The 21653-nt window shown below is 34.7% G+C and overlaps 4 protein-coding genes across 4 annotated transcripts; 1 reads left to right on the forward strand and 3 right to left on the reverse strand.

Moving 5' to 3' along the window:
- Positions 1–414: 414 nt before the first annotated feature.
- Positions 415–2215, reverse strand: LOC107609529 (putative acetyltransferase At3g50280). The gene has a single exon (XM_016311529.3). The coding sequence runs from the start codon at positions 2099–2101 to the stop codon at positions 656–658; it is 1446 nt and encodes a 481-aa protein (XP_016167015.1). The 5' UTR covers positions 2102–2215; the 3' UTR covers positions 415–655.
- A 12819-nt stretch (positions 2216–15034) lies between these two features.
- Positions 15035–15749, forward strand: LOC148550346 (uncharacterized). The gene is made up of 2 exons (XM_088492910.1): positions 15035–15229; positions 15300–15749. Exons 1-2 carry the CDS (start codon positions 15035–15037, stop codon positions 15747–15749), a joined length of 645 nt encoding a protein of 214 aa, XP_088349036.1.
- Positions 15750–16419: 670 nt separating this feature from the next.
- LOC110264980 (uncharacterized) lies at positions 16420–18162 on the reverse strand. The gene is made up of 2 exons (XM_021107684.2): positions 17336–18162; positions 16420–17104 (listed from the first exon to the last, which is right to left on the reverse strand). The coding sequence occupies exons 1-2, from the start codon at positions 18160–18162 to the stop codon at positions 16420–16422; spliced, it is 1512 nt and encodes a 503-aa protein (XP_020963343.2).
- Positions 18163–19640: 1478 nt separating this feature from the next.
- LOC110264981 (uncharacterized) lies at positions 19641–21275 on the reverse strand. Its single transcript, XM_021107685.1, has one exon. The coding sequence runs from the start codon at positions 21273–21275 to the stop codon at positions 19641–19643; it is 1635 nt and encodes a 544-aa protein (XP_020963344.1).
- Positions 21276–21653: the final 378 nt, after the last annotated feature.

The raw sequence follows: 21653 nt of genomic DNA on the forward strand, positions 1-21653 counted from the left end.
GGAATAAAAAGAGAAAAAGGTGTTTTTACTCATCAATACTTCATGATTTGTTGACTTCTTTATTCCTAGGCTCATGGCATCTAAAAAAACTAACAGAAAAATTTGAGCATCAACAAAATTTATTATTTTTTATTATTATTTTTAATTTATATTTTAAATATTATTAGCTAATTATTGGTCAAATTTTTTTTACATTTTTGGGAATCTCATTCTCTTATACTTAAGACTTTAAAAATCATTTGATGCAATTCATCTTCTTTACGGTGAATCGAAATAATCTTTTGTTGAAAGAAGAAAAAAAAAAGCTAATATTCAGTATTTAATTACTTGTGATTGAATTGAATTTCATTACTTGTTAGCAGCCTTCTTTTCGAAAATATTAAATTCAGAAAATTTTAAAAATTGTCCAAAAGAGAAGGAAATTTATAATAATTTCTTATTCCGCAACTTGTTACGACATTATCATAGTTAAAAAATCAACCAGAAGAAAGAAAAATACTAAACAAAACAATTACAATATGTCACAAAGGATGGGGAGACATTATTTGTGTGTATCGTCCATTCAGCCCCACGCTTCCCACATCAAATCTTAACCGTTGAACCATTCCCCGTGGGACCCATCAACGGCAAGAAAGAGCTCTAAAGTTTGACACTATCATAACTGTCCAGTAGCGTACGTCATAAACTCAGGATCAGACTGCAAACCGGCCATCGTCTCCGGAGCCAAAACCACCTCCAAATCGACGGTGCCGCTTCCGTCTCTTCCCGGAAACGCTGAAATCTTTCCATCGAACTTGTTCGCGCCACCGCTCCTCACCGCCAACGGCCTTCCCCAACCGAAGTCGTTGTCGTACATCGGAAACCTTGGCGAGCTCCCCATCGTGATCGACGCGCCGTCGGGATTCCCCAGCGGAAAACACCGCGGGTTCGATTCCCAATCCTTCACGAACTGCCTCACTGTAGCGTCGTTATGAGCCCTAACGTTCTTGTTGAGCTGCTCCGCGCACCAACGCAGATCGTGGGAGAGCACGTCGGCGGCGGTGGCGAACGTCGGAATGCTCTGAATCGCGTTTCCGAAGTAGAAAGGTTCCAATTTCGGCTCTAACCGGTGGCGACAGTTAACCGCCATTCTAAACGTCGTCGTTTTCGAAGCCGGCAATTTCCTTGCGCGAGTGACCGCACGCCACAGCAGCGCGCATACGGATTGAAACGACGAAATCTCGACAGTTGTAACCGTTTCTGTTTCAGCCGCGCTCTTGAACCAATTCTCGAGGAGTGTCGTTACCTTACCGTTACCGTTATCTTTTTGTAGAAGATTGTCGTTACTCCTTTTCCGTAACAGCTCAACGGAGTTAGCACCCTCCGTCCATTTTCTGTTGTTAGCTCTTGCTTTCAGCTTCTGAATTGCTTCGCGGCTGAAGCTGAAGATTCTCTCCCTAATTGGCGCGTCGGCGTTGAACGTCACCTTCGGCCCGCCCTCTGGCAATCGGAGGACGGCCTCGGAGATGAGAACGCTGTCGCGGCGGAAGTCAGGAACATTCCGGATACTCTTACTGGCTCCTCTGCATTCCTGAGCGAATGTGTTGAAGAAGTTCCAGAAAGAGGTTCCGTCAGTGACGGCATGGTTGACGGAAATTCCGATGAAAAAGCCGTCGGCGAGCTCGGTTACCTGAACGGCCATAATCGGGGAGTAATGACCGCTGTAACTAACCTTTCTATCGAAGGTGAAGAATTCTCTGAAAGATTTATGGACGTCAAGGGGGGAAAGAAGATCGAGAACATTGAGAGCGGGTGCGGCGGCGTGGAGGAAGTGGACGCCGGCGTCGTTACAGGAAATATAGACATAACCGTGGGAGTCAGTGGTTAAACGACCGGCGAGAGGGGGAAAGAGGGAGAGGGTTCGTGAGAGGGCGGATTTCAAGAGTGGAATTAGTTGGTTAGAAGAGAGGGAAGTTGGTTGGGTGAAGAGGCATCCCTTTTGGATGTAGTGGCAGGATAACATAGGAAGGTCTGAAACACTAAGTTTGAGTTTTGAGAGCGAGGATTTTTGGTCAGGAAAGATGGTGCATTTTGAAACCAAAGTGGGTGCTGAAGAAGGCATTGTTTTTGTGTGTCTGGCTATTAATTGGGATTGCTTTGGATATATAAAGGAGATTTTTGTCTCCACCCTCTCTCTGGGTTGTTTTTGTGATATTGAGTGAGGAGATGAGAGAAAGAGTGGGTATGTGTGCGGTATTTATAGGGTAAAGGACGGTGTGCGTGTCCTGGTTCATGCATCGAACTTGGTCACCCATCTTTCATTTCTCTCTCTCTCTCTCTCTGCCTTAATTTGGGAGGTTTAATTTTTTCTTTTCTTAAACTAAGATATTATTATTTAAACTACTATGTAATGTAATCAACCTCTCTGGTTGTCTCAAAGGTATATACTTTTCTTTTTTTTTTTTTTTTTTAAATTGTGATGTGAGATGAAATTTATAAAATCCGATATTCCATCCTAGTTTAGTTGTCAAGATAGCATGATATTATATGATATATTTTCTTAAATCTATTTTATTATTTTTAAATTTGGACGTGGTTTGCATTTTAAAATTCTTCGTTTTTACTCGCAAATTTGGTGGTAAAAAGTATTAAATTTTTTATGTAAAAATATTATTATTATAATTTTTTTAATTTTTATCGTGGCAATTACTTACATACAATTATTTAGCGTAAAATTTTATTGCAGTTGTTAACGATTTTACTAAACTCGCCTATTTATTCCCGATAAACGCATAATACCATTGCAACCTCTATTCATTGTATCTGGCTTTTATGCAAAGCTTTCCGCCAATATAAAAGGCCGCGATGATCCTATATGTAATATTATGTTTTTACGTGTAACATTGCATTTTTATGTGTCAAAAATATTTTTTTTCATAGTAAATAAAATGCTGGTATTTTGTATGATGCAAAAGTGTGGCATTCCATTCTTGCACCATAGGACTCTAATGACATCTAATTTGGTGCCAAAAATTCACCAGCAAGAGACACTAAAGTAAGATCTTTGCTTTATTTACTAGCATTTGTCATGTGTGGTTTTTTATGATCCTCCTAATGTAGTCCTACTATGTGGCCCTTCTCTCTAACTCCATTGCATGCGTTTTTCAGAGAGAGTTATTTTTTGGTTAGGGCAATAAAGATTTTTTATTTTCGGCTTAATAATCAAGTAAAGAAATTTAGAAATAAAAATAATTTAGAAGTTCTAGTTCCTTTCAAAAATGATTTTGCTTTAAATTATTAGAATTTAATTTAATATTATTGTTACTTTAATGCATGTATCTTATGAAATTATACCTTTATTTTATTTTGGAGAATGATTTGAAAAAGACAAAAATAAAGTACTCAACTACATAAATGATAGAGTACACGTATATATCCCGCTAACAACAGGTACAATTTAGTCCTATAATTATAGTATTTTGGAATTTAAGTGTCTTCTAAATAAATAATAAGAATTTTATGAATTACTTCTTTAAATTTTGAGAGACTTAGTTATCTACTTAATAAGACGATCAAAATATAATATTTTTTTCATGTAAATAATTTTAAAAAGTATCTCCCACTAATAATGTTCTAAAAAAACAAATAGTATTGATTTAGACGTGACAAATATATTTACACTAAATTTTATTTTTAGTTGTGCATATAAGTTTAGGCTAAATTTTATTTTTTTATATAAAAATTATTGAACCATAATTTAATTGAATATATTAAATTATTTGATAATTCTAAGGTAAATAATACATGTAAATAATCACTTTTTCTTTCAGCGTGTGGGTTAGACATAAGCTATCCTGCCAAAGAACTGAAAGTACGGATTTTAAGTACGAAATCCACTTATAAAAAATTATGATAGGTAATTAATAATGTTTAGACTTTAACTTAATTGTAGTAATATCACTAGCATGTATTCTTTTTTTTTATTCTAAACAAACTTTGGAATAGATGAACAAATCATTTCATCTTATCTTAATTAACAACTGTTATGATGATTCATATTTTTATATTTTCTATTGTAAAATTATTAAAAACAAAATAGTAGAAGATGATAAAAGAACAGTAGTAGCAAGAATGTAGAATAGATATATCCAATCTAATTAGGGATAATGATGTTTATTTATATGTTTCTTTACATTGCACTTGTGCTTACATTAATATGACAATACAAAGAAGTAGAGATGATGGCGTATACCATTAACTTTTCTTTAAATGATTAAATCATCACTCCATTATTAAATGAATTTAAAGCTGATGACAATAATAACGCAACCTCATATTAAGGAAGTTGAATTACTTAAAAAAACTAAAAAATAAAGAATTAAGCGTGATGTGCCGGTGTATAATAATAAGGTACAGTAGCTTAGAGATTAGAACAAAACTACTGTCAATTCATCATTAGATAACCTTATTATTGTTTGTCTACTACCGAACAAATAAATAAATATTCATATACAGTTATTTTTATATAAAATTATTATTTAAAAATTATTAATAATAATTTCATAAAATATTAAATTATTATTAATAATTTTTAAATAATAATTTTATATAAAAATAATTAGATGTGAGTCTTCGTCGAACAAATTTGACAATTTTAGGGATAAAATAATGATAACCCATATAGTTCCAATATAATGCATTTGTGACACTTGGTGATGAAGGGTTTTGTTGGCGAGGGTAAACAAAGCCACGTGGGACTGTCCCATGATTATGAGATAGATGGATGAGCATTGATATGGTTTTTGGGAGAGGCTTTCTTGGAATGGTAGACATATAATAATAATAATAATAATAATAATAATAATAATAATAATAATAATAATAAAGAGATGTTAAATTAAAGATTCAGTGACATTATATCTGAAATGGAAAAACTAGCTAGCAAGTAAACGAGTAGTATCCGAAAATCCAAATAAGAAAAGAACATGCAAACAAATGAAGAGATTACCAAAGATCTCAAAGATTTTTCTTAAAATCGCAGCAGAATCCTTGGGACTTGGGAGTGAGGTTCCTTCGTGGTGTGTGGTCTTCCGTGAAGTAAGCAAATGCAAATATATGACAGATTATTGCAAGCTGATCCGATTATTTTGTCTCCTACTATTGCAATCACTCAAAATATATCACTTCAATCCTTCTAACAGAGCCTAAATTCTTTTTCATTTACAATAATTTTAGATAGGTTTAATTTTGGTTGTTTCTGTAATCTTATTAAATTTTTAATTAAATTTTTATATATTTTTTTAATTAAATTTTTATATTATTTTTAATTTTAAAATTAAATTATTTTTATATAAAAAATATTATACTTAACAGAATATTTTTTTAAAAAAATATGTGATTAAATTGTCAAAAATCTAATTAGGTTTTTAATTATAAATATTTTTAATTTGTAGAAAAATATTTAGTTAATTTTAATAATTTTTATATTAACAAAAATTTAATTATAAAATTAAAAATAGTATAAAAACTTAATTTAAAAAATATAAAAAATTAATTATAAATTTAATAAAATTATAAAGACCAACAGAATAATTAGATATAATTTAAATTTTTATGACTCAATTGAATTCTTAATATCTGAATCTTATAACTAAGAATTCCGATGACTTAACTAAAGCTCCATAAAAAAAAATATTTTCTAATAAAAAATTACTATTTTTATTTTGATAATATTACTTATTCTTTTTACAAATTTATGAAAATATATAATCCAAAAAATAATATATGAAATAACATTATAAAAAATTATGTAGGTATTATTTTATCTACATAAAAAATATTTTACAATAAAAATAATTTAATTTTTATATTTATATTTTTAGAACGTCCCAATTTAATTTCCTTAATTGGTCAAGTGTTTCTCATCCAAACTGCACTTAGCGTGCTATCAATGACACGAAATGTAATATATTTTCATAGTTGTAAAAAGATTTTTAATTAATTTGCATGTTTTATTTTGTTATTTTAAATATTTGCTTATCAAACTTAGATCCTAATAATAATATTAAAGAAATAATAAGAAAGGCATTAGGCATGCATAGCGCCCACTAGGGTATTTACATTTTTGCAAGTATATAGGCTGTGAATAACTGTGATTCCTCAAATCCCAAATTGGTCGGTTCCATAGAATCTCAACTGTTTAGCTAATCTTGAACTGTCTCATATCCTAAACCAAATATTGTTAAGGCTACTTGAACCTTATTATATGTTATGGAATCCATTTTCCTATTTATATAATATATTGTAACTTAGGTTTTAGATCATCTGATTGCAAAAAAAAGTTCCGTTTAAACCAACTTCCAGGAATCTCACAACCGCCATTGTGATTTGTCGGTTTGTGTCAGCATAATATAATATCATCCTAACCATTAATATTATATATATACATGGTGGTGTGGATTGTCATTGCAAATAATAATAATAATAATACTAATAATAATAATTGAAGTACTAGCTAAGCTAGCTAATAGCACATTTAATTTTGGCCTGTGAGATATTTAATTTGTTTGACTAATAGAGTATATATTACTATATTGGACCTTAGCTTCAATTAATAGAATACAAGTACTTGATAAAGAGGAATCGGTCTAAAATTGTGCTGTATTTGTACTAACTTTTAACTTAACATACATTTTTTATTAGTAGATTGATGAGCATGAAATTCATTTATTTTGTTTTTAAATATCTATATTATTTTGAACATTTAATTACATCAAAATCTAATATATATTATCTAACTATAATTCACATTCGAATATTAATCATTTGAATAAGAAATACTTATATGTGTATATATGAGTTTTAACTATTATATATATATATATATATATATATATATATATATATATATATTAAAAATTAACTGTCAAATCAACTATCATATATATTTTATATTTTAATATATATTTTATATGACTAATTAATATAATAATTGATTTTTAATATATTCATAATATTTTTAATTAGATTTAATTATTTTGTTGGTCTTTATAATTTTATTAAATTTTTAATTATATTATTTTTAATATAAAAAATATTAAAATTACAAAATATTTTTTTGTAAATTAAAAATATCTAAAATAAAAATATAATTAAATTTTTAATTACATATTTTTTGAAAAAAATATTCGGTTAATTTTGATATTTTTGACATAAAAAAATTTAATTATAAAATTAAAAATAATATAAATTTTAATTAAAAAAATTAATAATAAATTTAATAAAATTATAAAAATTATTTTAATTATTTACATCCGATTTTTTTTTATATCAAAGATAAGAGATTCGAATTCATAAACTTTTAATTAAATATAAAAAAATTATACCATTTAAATTATAACTCATTAGTTTATTTACATCCGATTTAATAATGAAAGAATAAGAATATAATACATGAGGCCACTTGATATGATATTGAAAATAATAAATTTGAGAGTGCTAAGTAACGAAGTGTGTTCTGGCTTTTGCCGCTATGGAGAGTGGATGTGTCCAAGTTCTGAGATCCTTTTGGGAATTTTTCAGTAACCACAATGTAGCTTGGAATCAGCCACGTGTCTCACAGTTCAGGGCCAGCCAGCCACAAGCCTTCTCTGTGTGACAGTTGCCATGTGTGTGACAGTGCAAAACCAACCATGAAACCAAAATTTATTAATCCTACTTTCTAGGCAAAGTATTCTATGGAATTCATGCAAAGAACTCTATTTAATGTAGGGGTGGTAATACTATTTGAATTTGTGGGTGTTTATTTTGTCTTTATTTATTTGGAGTGAGTAATTATCTATTTTTACACCGGAATAAGTTCTTGGACAGAGCGGGATGTGATTGGGTTTAGGTTAAATCCACTTTTATCCGCTTCAGTATATATGTATTTTTAGTATATAATATATGTAATAAATATAAAATAATTAGTAAAATAATTAATAATATTGTATCATATTTAAATTTTTATTTTAATTTATGTTATGTATGTAAATAATAGTTATATAATTTTTAAAATTTAATTTTATTTGTTAGATTTAATAATTATAGGGGTGAATAAGGGCAGGACGGATACCTACAAAGACGGGTTAAGATTTAACATTTTACTACCTACGAGTAGAGATGGAGCGAATTCGATGCGAGTTTTTGTAGACAGAACGGGATTAGGTAAAGTAAAAACCCACTCCATTGTCATCTCTAATTTAATGAAACTCCAAAAAATATTTATAAATTTATCTTAATTTATTAATTTATATTTATATATTTTTAACAAAACTTTTTATATTTTTAAAATAATTTTTTATTATCATCATCATATTCGTACACGTTATCTTTTAGATATCAATATTTGTTCATAAAAATCAACACTCGTAATTTTACTATTTTTTAGACATCAAAGTCTTACCGATCAAAAATGGCAAACCTTTAGCTGAGAATTAGGGGTTAATTTTTTTGGATATTGGATAAAAATGAGTGTAATTTTTTAATATTGGAAGTTATGGTGTTTTACAAAATTCTGGGACTATAAAATTCGCAGAGTACGAATTGTTAGATTAATTTTTTTTTAATTTATAAAAATAATACACAGACTGCGTATTATAAATACACACTCTGCGTATTGTTAGTACAATACGTGTTTTACGTATTGTGCTTGCACAAAACAGCGCTCCTATAACATTGTAAAACTCTATTTTTTATAACATTAACGTAAAATTCTCTCCACTCTTCCATATTAAAATAAAAAATCCAGAATTAGGTTGGAGCGAATCTATAATTATTTTTTACAATTCCATGGAGAGGAGATTTCCGTGAAAGTTCGATAGAATACTTTGCCTTCTTTCTAAGTACACTTTTATTTCTGCATGCATTGGGATTATTATTTCAAATTATTGCTTAGGGATGTGTGCATGTACGGATGTTCTATCAATTTAGAATACATTTTACTAGCTAGTTAAGGAAAAAACAAACTTGGATTTTTATTTTATTGAAAAACACTTTAATTTTCGTACTACTTGATTATTTTACATGTATCGGTGTGATTTGTATGTAATTGTGAAAGAATAATATTACATATATACTCTCTATTTATTTCATGATATTTCTTTTTTTCCGAAAACTTCTTTTATGATTAGTCATGTTATATATATATGATAAATCGACCACCAATTAACTACTATTTGTATAAAAATATGGAATGACCCCACACTATACAAATATTAGAAAAAATATCACTACAAATCTTATTAAAGTACGCTCAAAATACATGAAATCTTTGTTTTTTTTTTTTCCAGAAACTCACGAGAGTGACAAAACTCACAGCAACTCCTCTTCTACTTCTTGTCGGTCGCAATTTCTTCTTCTTATTCATTGTGCGTTTCCCCTCTCCTTGGTAGCAAGTTCTTCTTTTTCATTATATGGTAAAATTTTGTTAGAGATATAATTATTTATATTATTTTTTATTAGTTTAAATTTTTAAAAGCGCCCATACTAGATTTGGTAGCTGCTTTGACCCAAAAAAAAACTTACATACAATATATATAAAAACAAAAAAAAAATGATGGGCGATTTTGGATTTTTGCGAAGCTTTTTTATTTTAAAATGCTTAATTTGACCTCTTGGTTTCACTTATAATCACCTATATATGTATGCAGTTTTTTTAATATCGTTTGTGCAAGTCTCGACCAAATAAGAGAGGAAATATCTTTGATTTTTTTTTTATCAAAAATAGGAGACTCGAACCCGCAAATATCTATGCCATTTGAACTATAACTCATTGGCAAATATCTTTAATTTATAGTCAATCTTTTTTAATATTACCATCAAAGATAAATTACAAATCGTTAAGTATATGCAATTAGAGAAATGTTATTTGTTTTTTAAATTTTTAGTCTTTAATAAATTTTTTTTTATTTCAATAATATTATTTAATTAATTTAAATATTTATTTTTATAAAAAAATATTTATTTTTTATGAGAAATTATTTGTTTTTTAATTTCTTTTTCTTTTAAAGACGGAATAATAAATAATTTTTAAAAAATATCTAGTTACACTAATGTAATTAACCGTATGACATAACTCAATTTGGTTTTCTAATGGACTAAATTGAGTCGTCTATATTTATAAAATCAATGGTATTATGTATGGACTAAAAATCAGTTATATATAAAATATATTGAAATAAAAATATAAAATAAAATAAATTAAATAATATATATATTTATATATAAATATATAATAATTAATTTATTAACTAATTTTTAGTGTGCACATAATATATATTTTCGTGCTTTGATGATAGACAAAATTAAATTCCTCAAAATATCAAATTGAGTTTGATATTTTTAATATCATGTGAGCTAGTTATTAAACAATTAAATAGTAGACTTAAGTATTTTATTAATTCGTAAAAAAAGTAATTTACTGTTATGTACAAAACTCAAAGAGCAAACTAATAAATAAGCTTAGAACAGAGGGGCTAAACAGAAACTCAAGTGAGATATCATATACCAAATTGAGTATTATATTTGTTTTGCATTTTTATAAAATGAACGATGAAAACGTTTGAGTTGAAAACGTGGTTAAATCCAAGCGGCCGGTTGGTATACAATATAACGTGGGCATAAAATAGTTGGTCGGTAATTAATTCATGCACGCAGTGCCGCCTGTGTCACGTTAACTCTTTTAAATTGCTTCGGTAAACTTAGCACTTATTTATATTGTAAACTCTTCATTGATAGAATATTATGTTTAAGTCATAATATTAATGATAATAAGAGTATCATTTGCATTTCTTTATTTATATATTTAGTTAATATAGTAGTATTCCTCTTATTATTTAATTTCTTTAGAAAATCAATCTAAAATTTTTTATTTTTCAAACGATTACATAATATAAAATTAAGATTATATATCGTTATAAAATAATCTTAAGCCCTTTTTATATGAATTTTAAGTATTATACTACTTACCATTCCTCTTTTTTCCCTAGCAAATACACATGATCATAATAACTTAGTAGTCTTTTCTAAGATCCCATACATCTTGATTTCCATCACTTTCGTACACCAACAAATACAAATAAAGGCGTACAATAATATTTCAGTTTGCATGAATTTGATTTTTTGTGCTGTACAAATTTGTGTGTTTCATCTTTTGCTTTCGCTTAACAATTTTGCTTATATTTATGTCAAAAAAAAAATGTTTCCAAAAAAAAAATAAATGTTACAAGTGTTGCTGCTTTAATATATTTTAATAAATCTATCATGCATAAGATGTGATATTAATATTATTATTTATTACACTTTTGCCAATATTTAAAAAGTAAAATATTTTAACCTTAAAGAAAAAAAATAAGTTTTGGCATTAAGTAGTAATAATAATAATAAATTATAAAATATTTGAAAAAAGAAACCCTTCACAAGGTGGGATAACTTTAAAAAAATAAATACAATATGGATTGTATAACTTTCTTTTTAATTTTTGGCACATCATATTTTTGTAACTTAATTTATATCATCACATATTTAAAACTTATTTTTTTTATATTAATTGAAATTTTTTGTAGTTTAAAAGGAAATAATTTAAGAATTTTTGATATTTTTTAATATTTAAATAATTTTATTTATCGTAACTCATCTTTCATAATACAATGTTAATTTTATTTTTTAATAAATATTTTAACACATTAAATATTCATAAATAAAATTAATAATTTATTATTTTATTAATTAATTTTAAGTCTTGGATGCAGACAAAACATTAATAAAACCCCCGAGATAAAAGCATATCCGATCCAACATCTCTTTTCAACTGATTAATGGAGTTGGACCAATTAAAAGGGCGGCTGTAGTGGATGAGATTCATAATCTTTTTCAATCAATGTTTCCGACACTTTAATTTACTGCTAAGAACGAAGATCTTCTAGCCAGCAAAAAAGTACCGATATTGCTCTAATAATGGTTCAAATATAAACGTTTTATATGATGCATACTACAGGTTCCTAGCTTGAATTCAAAATATCTAAGATACTTCACAATTTTTATAAAATACTAATGTTACTCTGATGTGGATGGACTTTCGAGATATAGTTCGTCTTTTGATAAATAACAAATTTTTTGTCAAATTGAGTTATACTTTGGCGGTAAAAAAATAAGGGATGAATATCTATAAAAGGTACTTCGATACTCAAGTCAATAAGTGTATAATAAATTCTGTAATGTTGTATCTCAAAAATAATTTCTTACCATCCTTTTATATTTGGGATGAGGTACAAACGGTTATACTTTTCGAGTATTCTATTTAAATAAGAAATAATAGCATATTAGAGCGTTATAATTTGTTTTGATACTTATTATTGATAACCGATCTATAGTGTTTATAGCTGAGTTATAACGTATAATCGAGTTATAACGTATAACCGAGTTATAACAGTCATATCATAGTTCTTAAGTTTGGCCTGGTAATATTTTGATAAAGCAGGTTGAGTTTTAAATGATGAGTTATAACTCGGCGCTTTCAGTTATAGGTATTGAGCCCCCAGTTCAATTTACTTTATTAAAATAAATGAAAAAAAAAGAAATAAATGAAATAAATAATTTTAAAGAAAAGAATAGTCTTGTCATTGAATGTAAAAGGTCACCGTTCCATTTTCCAATGCAATCAGGGCCGTTGGTTTAAAATGAAGCAATAGTTAGGGTTTTGTGATAGAACTGAATAGGTTTCATTAAATATGACGTTGTATTTATTTGAAATTCTAAAGGGTTTCATAAAGGTAACTTCTCTTTCTTGAAAACGTGTTGGAAAAAGGAGTAATAAAAATATGAGTAAAAGAGGTGAGTTTTAGTTGTTGTTTATCGTACCTCCTTCTTCTTCTTTTTCATTTTTGTTTTCTGAAAAACAATAGTTGATAAAAAGGGAAAGGAAATACAGAAAGATGTGGATGATGGTTCGTACAAGTGGGTTAGTGAGGATGTAAAAATTGTGGGTCTTTATTTGTGGATGACGGTAGTGTAGGTGAAATAGATGCATCAAAATTGGTGAGGGCAGAGTCTGGTGTGCAGATTGAATTATTACCATGTGGTTCGTCCGAACACTAGGGAGGCCGAGCTTATGCGCTTCCGAGCAAATCGCCGATGAAGGGGAAGAGCTTTACGTCGGCCAAAATCAAACACCGCGGCGGGAATACCTGCACAAGATACTCCGACGCTCAAGTCAGTAGTGATTTTGAGTAAACGAGTTTAGGGTGAAGAGTATAAGACTGAGAGTGATAGAACCTGAGACCTAACCGAGGATATTAGCTCGGTTTTATAGGAGTTGTTTTTACCCGTTGGTGGATAAGTCCTAGTTTATAGGTTGGTTATGATATTCTGTTTAGGTGAGTAGGTTTTGTTGAGCACGTGCCTTATTATTCGGACGGGTGAGGCCGAGCTTATCTGCTCACGTTCTGAGTTTGTTTGATGTGACGCCAGCCTCAGATATTTGCGTGCCGAGTATTCCGGGCGACCGAGGATGTGGGTGACGTATCATAGCCCCAAACTTGCCTTGGTTTGGACAAGACTAAGGCGAGCTTTGTACACTTCGGATGGCAAAATCCTCGGTTGCTTTATTTGTTATGTGTGTTCCTTATAGCCCCCGAGCTTGTCTTAGTTTTGGCGTATTTGTGTTTTGAAACGGTTTGTAGCATTAATTGCCTGCGTGGTTCTTCGTGCGTTAATGAATGATTGATTTGATTGTGTTGCAAGTTTCGAGGAGCCCCTGACCGTTTGATTCGCTGAACTTTGATCGTGGGTTTTTCGAGGGGGTAGATCAAAGGGAAATGTTTCATATGTAACTGCTTTTTCACTATGTAATAAACGTGCTTGCTTTCCCTAGTATTTTTCTTTTTTGTATTGGGTGCTTCTGTGTTTTTGGAGAAATGAGCAAGAAAGGTGAGTGTTAATTTGTTTTCTCGCTGCCTCCTTCTTCTTTAATTTTGATTCTCTGTTCCCTGTTCTTATGGAAGGTAAAATTCCTGATGAGGGTGAGGGGAGTTTGTATGGTTGGGTTGACTCTAGGGTTAAGGAGTATGTGTCTCAGTTTAGTGATGAGGAGTCTGTTGACATGCTGGGTTCGAATGTTTGGGTTAGGAGTGGTAGCGATATAAGGATAGAGATACTTCCTTGTGGATGACCGGGTTTTCCATTCTCGTGAGGACTGGGCTTACTTCTATATGTACAGTTGCCTTTTTACTGAGTTGGGAGTTAGGGTTCCTTTTACTGATTTTGAATGTGGTGTGCTTTATTGGTTGAACTGTGCTCCGAGTCAACTTCACCCAAATTCCTGGGGGTTTGTTAGGGCCTTTGAGGTGTTGATGGAATTCCTTGAGCAGCCGCCCTCTCTTCGGTTGTTCTTCTCTTTGTTTCAGGCTAAAGGGGTTAATCGAGGTCTTTGGGTTAATCTTAGTAGTTACCCCCGTCGTGCTATCTTCGGTCTTTACAAGTCTTCTTTTAAGGATTTTAAAACCATGTATGTTAAAGTGAGGAGTGTACCAGAGGAGTTTCCGTTCTATCTAAATGATTTTCTTGTTGAGAAGTTCCCTCTGTCTTGGTGTTCCGAACTTGTGCAAGCTTTAGACGTGGATGATAGGTCGGTTGATGATCAACTTGTGATGGAGTTTCTGTTTGAGAGGTTGGGCCCAAAGGGGTTACTATCTGTGTCCGAGTTGTTAAAATGGGATTCTGATAGAGAGGCGGTTCTGAGATATCTAGGTAAATTAGTTGTTTTTGCTTTGTTGTTGTTTTGTCCTTGTTTGTTCTTATTCTGTTGGCCTTCTGTGCAGGTGACAAGGCGCCTACGATTACTACTGCTGGTTTGAAGTCATTCTTCAATCAGCGGAAGAAAGTTGAAAAGGAGAGTTCGGCTACCAATGCTGACAAAGGTCTTGTGATTCAGCCCGAGCCTGCCCTTAAGTCTAAACGAAAGAGGGGTCTTGCGAAAGAGAAGATTGCTGAGGCTTTCCTGAAGGAAGGAGAGTCTTCTATGGAGCTTCAGCGAGTGGAGTCTGCTTATGAATCTCAAAAAAGGCTGCACGGCTATTCGGAAGATGTTCATAGCTGGTCTTTATGGGGAAAACTGTATCCTTTTTCTGTCATGGATGATGAGCTTTGTTGCTTCCCAGATGATATGAAGATGATTGAGGATGTCGGTCATGTAGGAGTGAGCCGTTTTATGCAGGTAAAGGTTGTGTTTTGTCTAGTATGCGTGTGTTGTTATATTGTGTTGATGTTCTTTGGTTTTGTTTTAGGTGATTGGTACACGTATTATAGCTGTTGGTCATGCTCAAGAGCTAGTTTTTGAGAGAGAACATAAGTCTGCCCTAGATGTCGCCAAGCTGTCCTCAGCTTTGGAGAAAAAGGAGAAGACTATTATGGAATTGTCCTCCTCGTTAAGGTTGAAAGAGTCCGAGCTTGCTGAGGAGAAACGCCTTCACCTCTCCTCTGCAGAGGAGATGAAGACCGTTAAGGCTGAAAATGATCGCTTGGGGTCGAGGGTGAAGGAGTTGCAGACTGAGGTTTACGAGTCATACGCACAAGGCTTCGAGTGTGCTGTTTCTCAAGTGCGGGTGCTGTTTCCCGGGTCAGATGCGGACATGCTTGATGCGACTAAAGTGGTTGTAAATGGGCAGCTTGTGGGTGACGAGGCTGCTGCTTCAGATGATAGCGGGGAGTCTAGCATAGGTGATAAGGCAGATTAGGTCTTTAGTTTGTGCTTTATTTTGTAACCTCTATGTAGTATGTTTTGGATTTGACTTTGAACAATTTTAAGATTTTCTCTTGGTAATGATATTTTGGCTTCCGAACATGTAGCTCGGCATTTGTCGATGGTTGCTTTAACAAAGTCATGAGGATGATGTGTTCTCTTCAAAATTGCGTGTGTGTGTTGATGACGGTCGCAATTATTTCTTGATTGTTGATGAAGAGCATTAGCTCTAATAGAAGTGTTTATGGTAGAATGGTCCTTTAGGATTTGCTTGGGAAACATGATGTTTGTTGTATTTATTTGGATTTTTCCGAGTAATATGCTCATGATGCGCATTTTGAATTCCGAGTATGAAGCTCGGATTAGTTTTTTCATTGGAAAAACTTTGACTTATTTTTATGGTGAAAGTTTTTCGAGGAATATGCTCGGCTCGTGATGTTAGGGTTCCGAGGATAATGCTCGGATAATTCGGAGTGTTTATTAATTGAAATGTATGCTAACTGTTAGGATGAGAACTGTTTTGATTGCACAGTGGGTTGTATGGGTACAATGATTTGTTGCGTCCGGCCTCGTTAAAACCCTCCCCGAGTAAAACCCGTGTGTTTTTGGGAAAAAACCTTCGGAGGGGAAAAAGAGTACCATCATTCGCTATTTTACAAACTATGTTATGACTGATATTTCCTTAGAGAGGAGATATTCCATGTTCCTGGTAGCTGCTCTCCTCTGAGGGTTTCTAGTTTGTAAGCCCCCTTTCCGAGATTTTGGAGAACTCGGAAAGGACCTTCCCAATTTGCCGCTAATTTGCCATGTGCTGGTGGTTTTCGAGCATCTTCTGTTCGTCTGAGTACGAGGTCTCCATTGTTGAAAGACCTGTGAACTACTCTTTTGTTGTGTCTTCGCTCTAGGTATCGTTTTCTGGCTCGCTGCTTTATGGCGAAAACGTCTCTGTCTTCTTCTACAAGGTCCAATTCGGCTGTCCGAGCTTGTTGATTATTTGGTTGATTATAGAGCTCGGTCCTTAACATTGGGACGCTGACCTCTACTGGAATGAGCGCTTCTGCGCCATATACCAATTTGAAGGGAGTTTCCCCTGTGGCAGATTGGATGCTGGTGTTGTAACTCCATAGAATTTCTGGAATGAGGCCGGCCCGCTCTCCTTTAGCTTCGTCGAGCTTTTTCTTTAATCCATGCAAGATAATTCTGTTAGCTGATTCAACTTGTCCGTTAGTCTGCGGGTGCTGTACTGAGCTGAAGTGATGTTTAATGTTAAAATTTGTCAGAAAAGTGGCGAGCTTATGATCTGTGAATTGTCTCCCGTTATCCGAGATTATTTCTCTTGGGATACCGTATCTGCATATGATATTTTTCCATAGAAAAGATCGCACTTTTTCTGCTGTTATGTGTGCTAGTGGTTGTGCTTCTATCCACTTAGAGAAGTAGTCAATTGACACTAAGAGGAACTTTACCTGGCCTGGCGCTTTCGGAAAAGGTCCGAGGATATCCAATCCCCACCTATCGAAAGGCCAGCTTACCTCTATGGTATGGAGCTCCTCGGCTGGGGTCTCTTATAGGGTGGCGTGCCTTTGACAATTATCACATGCTTTGACCTTTGTGATGCAGTCCCGTTTTATCGTCGGCCAATAGTATCCTGTTCGCAAGATCTTTGCTGCTAATGCTCGGCCGCCGATATGGTTGCCACAGACTCCTTCATGCGTTTCAGCCATAACTTCCTCGGCTTCCTCTTTGCTGATGCACTTGAGTAGTGGTTGTGAATGTCCCCGCCTGTATAGGGTGTTTCCGAGCACTGTATAGAAGCTTGCTCTTCTTCGGAAGAGCGGTAAGTTTGGTTCATCATTTGGCATAGTGCCTGTGTTGATGTAATCGAGAAAAGGTGTTCGCCAATCTGGGACCTGTGTAATGCTCAAAATTGTATCCTGCTCAAAACTTGGTTTGTCAAGTGTTAGATGGGACAGTGCCGATGTGTTTTCGACTTGCCGAGTTGTGGCTAACTTAGATAACACATCGGCCCTGGTGTTTTGTTCTCGGTTTACATGAATAATATTGAATTCTTTAAATTTTGAAATTAGATCCTTTGTTATGAGCCAATATTTCTCTAACAAAGGATCTTTTACCTGGAATTTGCCCTTTATTTGATGTACCACTAACGAAGAGTCGCAGTAGGCTGTTATTCGAGGTATGTGTAGTTGCAGGGCGAGCTTTAGTCCAGCAAGTAGGGCCTCGTATTCTGCCTGATTGTTGCTTGCGTTGAAGCAGAACTGTAGTGACTGCTCGGCCACCACTTTGTCTCCTTCTTTTAGTAGTATCCCTGCTCCACTGCCTTCTTTGTTTGACGCTCCATCCACATGTATGCTCCAACTGACCTCTGTATTATGTGTGTCATTAGTCATCTCCGATATAAAGTCGGCTAGCACCTGTGACTTCAGTGTTTTCCTTGATTCGTAATGAATATCGAACTCGGAGAGTTCGACCGACCACTTTATCAATCTGCCGGCGAGCTCGGGTCTGGTTAATATCTGCCTTAGCGGTTGGTCCGTTCGTACTATGATTGTGTGGCTCTATAAATAGTGCCGCAGTCTTCTTGCTGTGGTGATTAGTGCTAGCGCCAGTTGTTCTATCTTCGGGTACTGTGTTTCTATTGGTTGTAGTACCCTACTGATGAAGTATACTGGGTTTTGCTTTCTTCCTGTTTCTGTTACTAAGACCGAGCTTATAGCATGGTTAGATATTGATAGGTATAAATACAGTGGCTTACCTGTCTCTGGCCTTTAGAGGATTGGTGGTGATGTTAGGTGTTGTTTGAGTTCGGTAAAAGCATTCTCACATTCGTCTGTCTAGTTGAACTTCCTGCCTTTAGAGAATGTCTGGAAAAAGTGATAAGATCGCTTTGCCACTGCGGGTAGGAAACGTGATAGAGCAGCGATTCGTCCTGCAAGTTGCTGGACTTTCTTTACCGTTTTTGGGCTTGCCATGTTCAGTACGGCCTTGCATTTTTCTGGGTTGGCCTCGAGACGTTAACATGAATCCGAGGAACTTCCCTCCTTGTACTCCGAATGCACATTTGTCTGGATTGAGCCTCATGTTATATGCTCGGAGTTGTTTGAAGATTTCTACTAAGTCGTCACAGTGTGATCCCTGCATAGGTGTTTTGGCTACCATGTCATCTACATAGACCTCCATATTGCGGCCTATCTACTGCTGGAATACTCTGTCCATTAGCCTTTGGTATGTCGCACCTGCATTCTTTAGGCCAAAGGGCATTACCTTGTAACAAAAATTCCCATGTTCTGTTATAAAAGCTGTTTTGCTTTGGTCTTCTGGGTGCATTAGAATCTGGTTATAGCCAGAGTATGCATCCATAAAACTCAAAGCTTTGAAACCAGAGGCGTTATCAACTAATTTATCAATGCAAGGCAATGGGTATGCATCTTTAGGACAAGCTTTATTTAAGTTTGTAAAGTCGACGCACATGCGCCATTTACCTGAGCTCTTCCTTACCATTACCACGTTGGACAACCATGTGGTGAAGCGAATTTCTCTGATAAAGCCTGCATTGAGGAGCTTCTGGGTTTCTTCAAGTGGTGCTTGTTTTTTCTCCTCTCCGAGGTTCCTTTTCTTCTGTGCAACTGGTCGGATTATTTTGTCAATTGCTAGCTTGTGGCAGATGACTTCTGGGTTTATTCCAGGCATGTTATCTGGTGTCCATGCGAAAAGGTCGGCGTTCTCACGTAGTATGTGAATGAGTCTTGCCCGGTCTGCCCCTTCTAATGCTTCTCCAACATATGTGCATTGTTTGTCGTCTGCTGTTAGTGTTACTTGTTGAAGATTGTCCATTGGCCAAGGTCTTTCGCCGAGGTCTTCCCTTGGGTCAAGATCGGCTAGTGTCGCTGTTGGCAGACGTGTGGATTGCTTGAACCTGGGGCCGAGCTTCATGTTTTGTTTGAACTGGTTTTAAGCCGGCGTTGTAGCATTGCCGAGCTTCTTGATGATCGGCATATACCGTGGCGATCTTGTTTTCCTGCACTGGGAACTTGACACACAGATGTAATGTGAACACCACTGCCCGGAATAAATTCAGGGCAGGTCTCCCAAGTATAATATTGTAAGGGCTGTAACAGTTTACTATTAGGTATTGAATATCAATTGACTTTGACATAGGAATTTCTCCCATTGTGGTCTTTAGCCATATGTGTCCCATGATGGGGACTCTCTCTCTGGAGAACCCAATTAGTTCTCCGGAGGAGGGTTGTATCAATTTTTCTGATAATTTCATTTTTGTAAAAGTAGAGTAAAATAAAACATTAGCACTACTACCTGGATCCAACAATGTTTTTCTTACCAACAGTTCTCCGACCTGGATGGAAATTACCACGGGGTCGTCGAGGTTAGGGCTTGCCGATTTGAAGTCTGCTTGGTTGAAGGATATTGTGACGTCTGGTTCTTTGTCCTTCCTTGGTTGTATGGTTCCTTCGATTGCTAGCATTGCTCTGTAACTTCGCTTTCTGGCCGAGCTTGTTTCTCCTCCGCCTGCAAGTCCCCCTGATATGTGGTTAATGACTCCTCTTGGTCGATCAGGAGTCGTCCTCTCTTTTTTGTCGCTGGGCATTGCTTGCTTATGCTCTACCTTGTCCGAGTTTCCTCCTATGCCCTTCCGGGTCTCGATATATTTGCACAGAAGCCCTTGGCGTGCTAACCTTTCTAGGAGATCCTTCGCAATGATGCAGTCATCCGTAGTGTGACCGAACTTCCGATAGAAGGCACAATGCTTTGTCTTGTCCACGAACCTTTGATCCTGGTAGTTTCTTGCTCGGGCTGGTGGCTTTATGATTTTGGCGTTAAGGATCTCTCTGATGATGTTCTCTCTTCTGGTATTGAATCTGGTGTATGTGTTGTACTTTGACGCGGGCTTGGAAGGTTTCTTAGTGTCCCTGTTGCCTGGCAATCTGAAAGTTCTTTCTTCATCTCTCCGATGTGGTTGTTTGTCCGATTTTTGGGCTTCTCGGAGTTCTTCGATCTCCATTTGACCTGCCGCCCTTTCTCGGAATTCCTCTAGCGTCTTTGGCTTTGTTATGGCAATGGTCTCCCGGAACTTGCCAGGCCTGAGGCCGGCCTTGAGAGCGTACAGGTGAACGGCTGGGTCCAAGTCTTGGATCTCTATAGTGGCGTCAGCAAATCTGGTCATGTAGTCTTTCAGGCTCTCGTGCTGACCTTGTTTGATGGTGCCGAGATAGTCCGAGCCATGTACGTAGATTCTTGATGCAGCGAAATAATCAATGAATGATCTGGCGAGGTCTTCAAAGGAGGAAATCAAACCTGCAGAAAGTTTAGAGAACCAGAGTAACGCAGCACCATCTAGGTATGTGGGGAATGCTCGGCAGAGGACGAGCTCATTGTTAGGGCCGTTAAAGAACATCATTGACTGGAACTTCTTCACATGGGCTCGGGGGTCGCCGAATCCCTTGTATGGCTCTAACGTGGTGGGCAGCGTAAAGTTTTTTGGCATCTGGTAATTTGTGATCTCCTCGGAGAAGGGGTTGTCGAGGGTGAGCTTCTCCTTCGGTGGGACGATGTTTTGAGGGTCTGTAGCGCCTTGAGCCGAGCCTTAGGAGTTTTCTCCACTGTTCTGTGTTGACAGCTCGGCTATTCTTCGTACCTCCGCCTGAAGCTCGGCGATTTGAGCCAGGAGGTCGTCCTGTGAGAGTTGTGGATTTTCCTTGTCAGCCATGTCCGAGGATCGGAAATCCTGCAAAATAGAGTAGAAGACTAAACGAAGGAAAAAGTGGGGTTAGATGTACTTCGAAGCCCCACGGTGGGCGCCAAGTGGTTCGTCCGAACACTAGGGAGGCCGAGCTTATGCGCTTCCGAGCAAATCACCGATGAA

The sequence above is a fragment of the Arachis ipaensis genome, chromosome B7, assembly GCF_059453495.1.
Source record: "Arachis ipaensis isolate K30076 ecotype BB chromosome B7, ASM5945349v1, whole genome shotgun sequence".
In the NCBI taxonomy this organism is placed as follows: domain Eukaryota; kingdom Viridiplantae; phylum Streptophyta; class Magnoliopsida; order Fabales; family Fabaceae; genus Arachis; species Arachis ipaensis.